This window comes from Antrostomus carolinensis, unplaced genomic scaffold, assembly GCF_000700745.2.
Source record: "Antrostomus carolinensis isolate BGI_N321 unplaced genomic scaffold, ASM70074v2 scaffold26795, whole genome shotgun sequence".
NCBI lineage: Eukaryota > Metazoa > Chordata > Aves > Caprimulgiformes > Caprimulgidae > Antrostomus > Antrostomus carolinensis.
In genome coordinates, this window is record NW_010314720.1 from 1 (window position 1) to 1,731 (window position 1,731).

A 1,731-nucleotide genomic window follows, 5' to 3' on the forward strand; every position below is an offset into this window, starting at 1 on the left:
CAACCCAAACCAGTCTGGGATCCTATGATAACACCCACCCTGGGGGGTGTGTCCCCCCCCAAACCATACCTGGAGGCAGCAGCCTGCCCAGGAACTCCAGTCCAGCCCCAGCCAGCTGCCCTACCTGGGGTGTTGTGACCAGGATTGCTCCGAGGGGTTTGTAGGGTCTCAAAGCCTCCACGGTGGAGATGTGCTCGTCGGATGTGCCTGGCGGTGTGTCCACGATGAGGAAGTCCAGGTCCCCCCAGGCCACGTCAGAAACAAATTGTTTGATCAAAGCTACAGAAATAAAAGGGACAGAAATAAAAACAAGTTCCAGGAGGTGACCTGGGAGCTGTGGGCTGGGAGGCACCCTGGGTGACAAGGACTCACGGACAGAGGGCAGGGCTGTCTGTCAGCAACAACACCAACTGCACCTTCCCACCTCAGTGACCTGAACCCCCTCCTGCAGAACAGGAGCCTTGTCTTGCTCCAAGGAATCCCAGACTGGTTTGGGTTGGAAGGGACCTTAAAGCTCATCCAGTCCCAACCCCCCTGCCAGCAGCAGGGACACCTTCCACTAGACCAGGCTGCTCAAAGCCTCATCCAACCTGGCCTTCAACACTCCCATGCTCACATTTACTTCTTTTGCCAAGTCAGAGGGACACTTAATCCATGGATCCTTCCCAAAACAGCTCATGGGGCAAACTGCAAGCAGACACCTTCACCAGAGGCTTTTACTCATTCTCCTGCCAAGTGTCAGACACCATCAGTCCTGCAGGATCTCATGGAAGCCTGGTCCCCAGCAGGAACAAACCACCTCTAGGAAGATCTGCAGAAGGTTCCTACCACTAGAAGGTGACCACAGACAGCAACACCCAACTGTACCGTTTTTCTTGGGTCCTCTCCACACCACAGCATCATCTGGCTTCTCCAGCAGGAACCCGATGGACATGAGTGAGATGCTCTTGTCTTGGTCCACAAAGACGGGGACCCAGCTGCTGTCGCACTGGTGCACGTTGTTGTCCTGCACCCTGAACATGCGGGGTATGCTGGGGCCACACAGGTCCACATCCAGGATCCCCACCTGTGGGTGATGAGGCAGAACCCTTCAGACAGGGCTGAGAACAGCAGCAGCACCCAGCCACGCTCCACCCCAGGGCTGGGGGAAGCAGCATCTGAATTTCAGCCACTTGCAGCACTCAGAGAGGAGTCGACAGCTCAGGAGCCAGATTGGAATCCCAGAATCACACAGATTGGAAAAGCCCTTTAAGCTCATCAAGTCCAACCATGAACCCAACACTGACAAGTCCCCTATGACTAACCCATGTCCCTCAGCACTGTGTCTACACGACTCTTCAATCCCTCCAGGGATGGGGACTCCACCACTGCCCTGGGCAACCCCTTCCAATGCCTCAGAACCCTTGCAGCAAAGAAATTCTTCCTCACATCCCATCTCAACTGCCCTGGCCACAACTGGAGCCCATTTCCTCTTGTCCTGTCCCTTGGTCCTTGGTTGCACAGACCCACCCCCACCTCTCTCCACCCTCCTCCAAGGGACTTGCACAGAGCCACAAGGTCTCCCCTCAGCCTCCTTTTCTCCAGGCTCAGCACCCCCAGTTCCCTCAGCCACAAGGGAACTCAGCACACTTGTGCTCCAGACCCTTCCCCAGCTCCGTTCCCTTCTCTGGACACGCTCCAGCACCTCCATGTCCTTCTTGGACTCAGGGGCCCAACACTGAACCCAGCACT

The 1,731-nt window shown here is 56.3% G+C and overlaps 1 protein-coding gene across 1 annotated transcript in view; it reads right to left on the reverse strand.

Annotated features, from left to right (window-relative positions):
* Positions 1 to 69: 69 nt before the first annotated feature.
* Positions 70 to 1,731, reverse strand: part of LOC104524766 (cytosolic Fe-S cluster assembly factor NUBP2) — a gene marked incomplete at both ends in the record, with an annotated part of 2,449 nt that continues 787 nt past the window's right edge. The window contains 2 exons of the mRNA XM_010167742.2: positions 70 to 279; positions 868 to 1,066. Of these exons, the coding sequence (XP_010166044.2) occupies positions 70 to 279; positions 868 to 1,066 (409 nt within the window). The remainder of the gene's footprint in view (positions 280 to 867; positions 1,067 to 1,731) is intronic.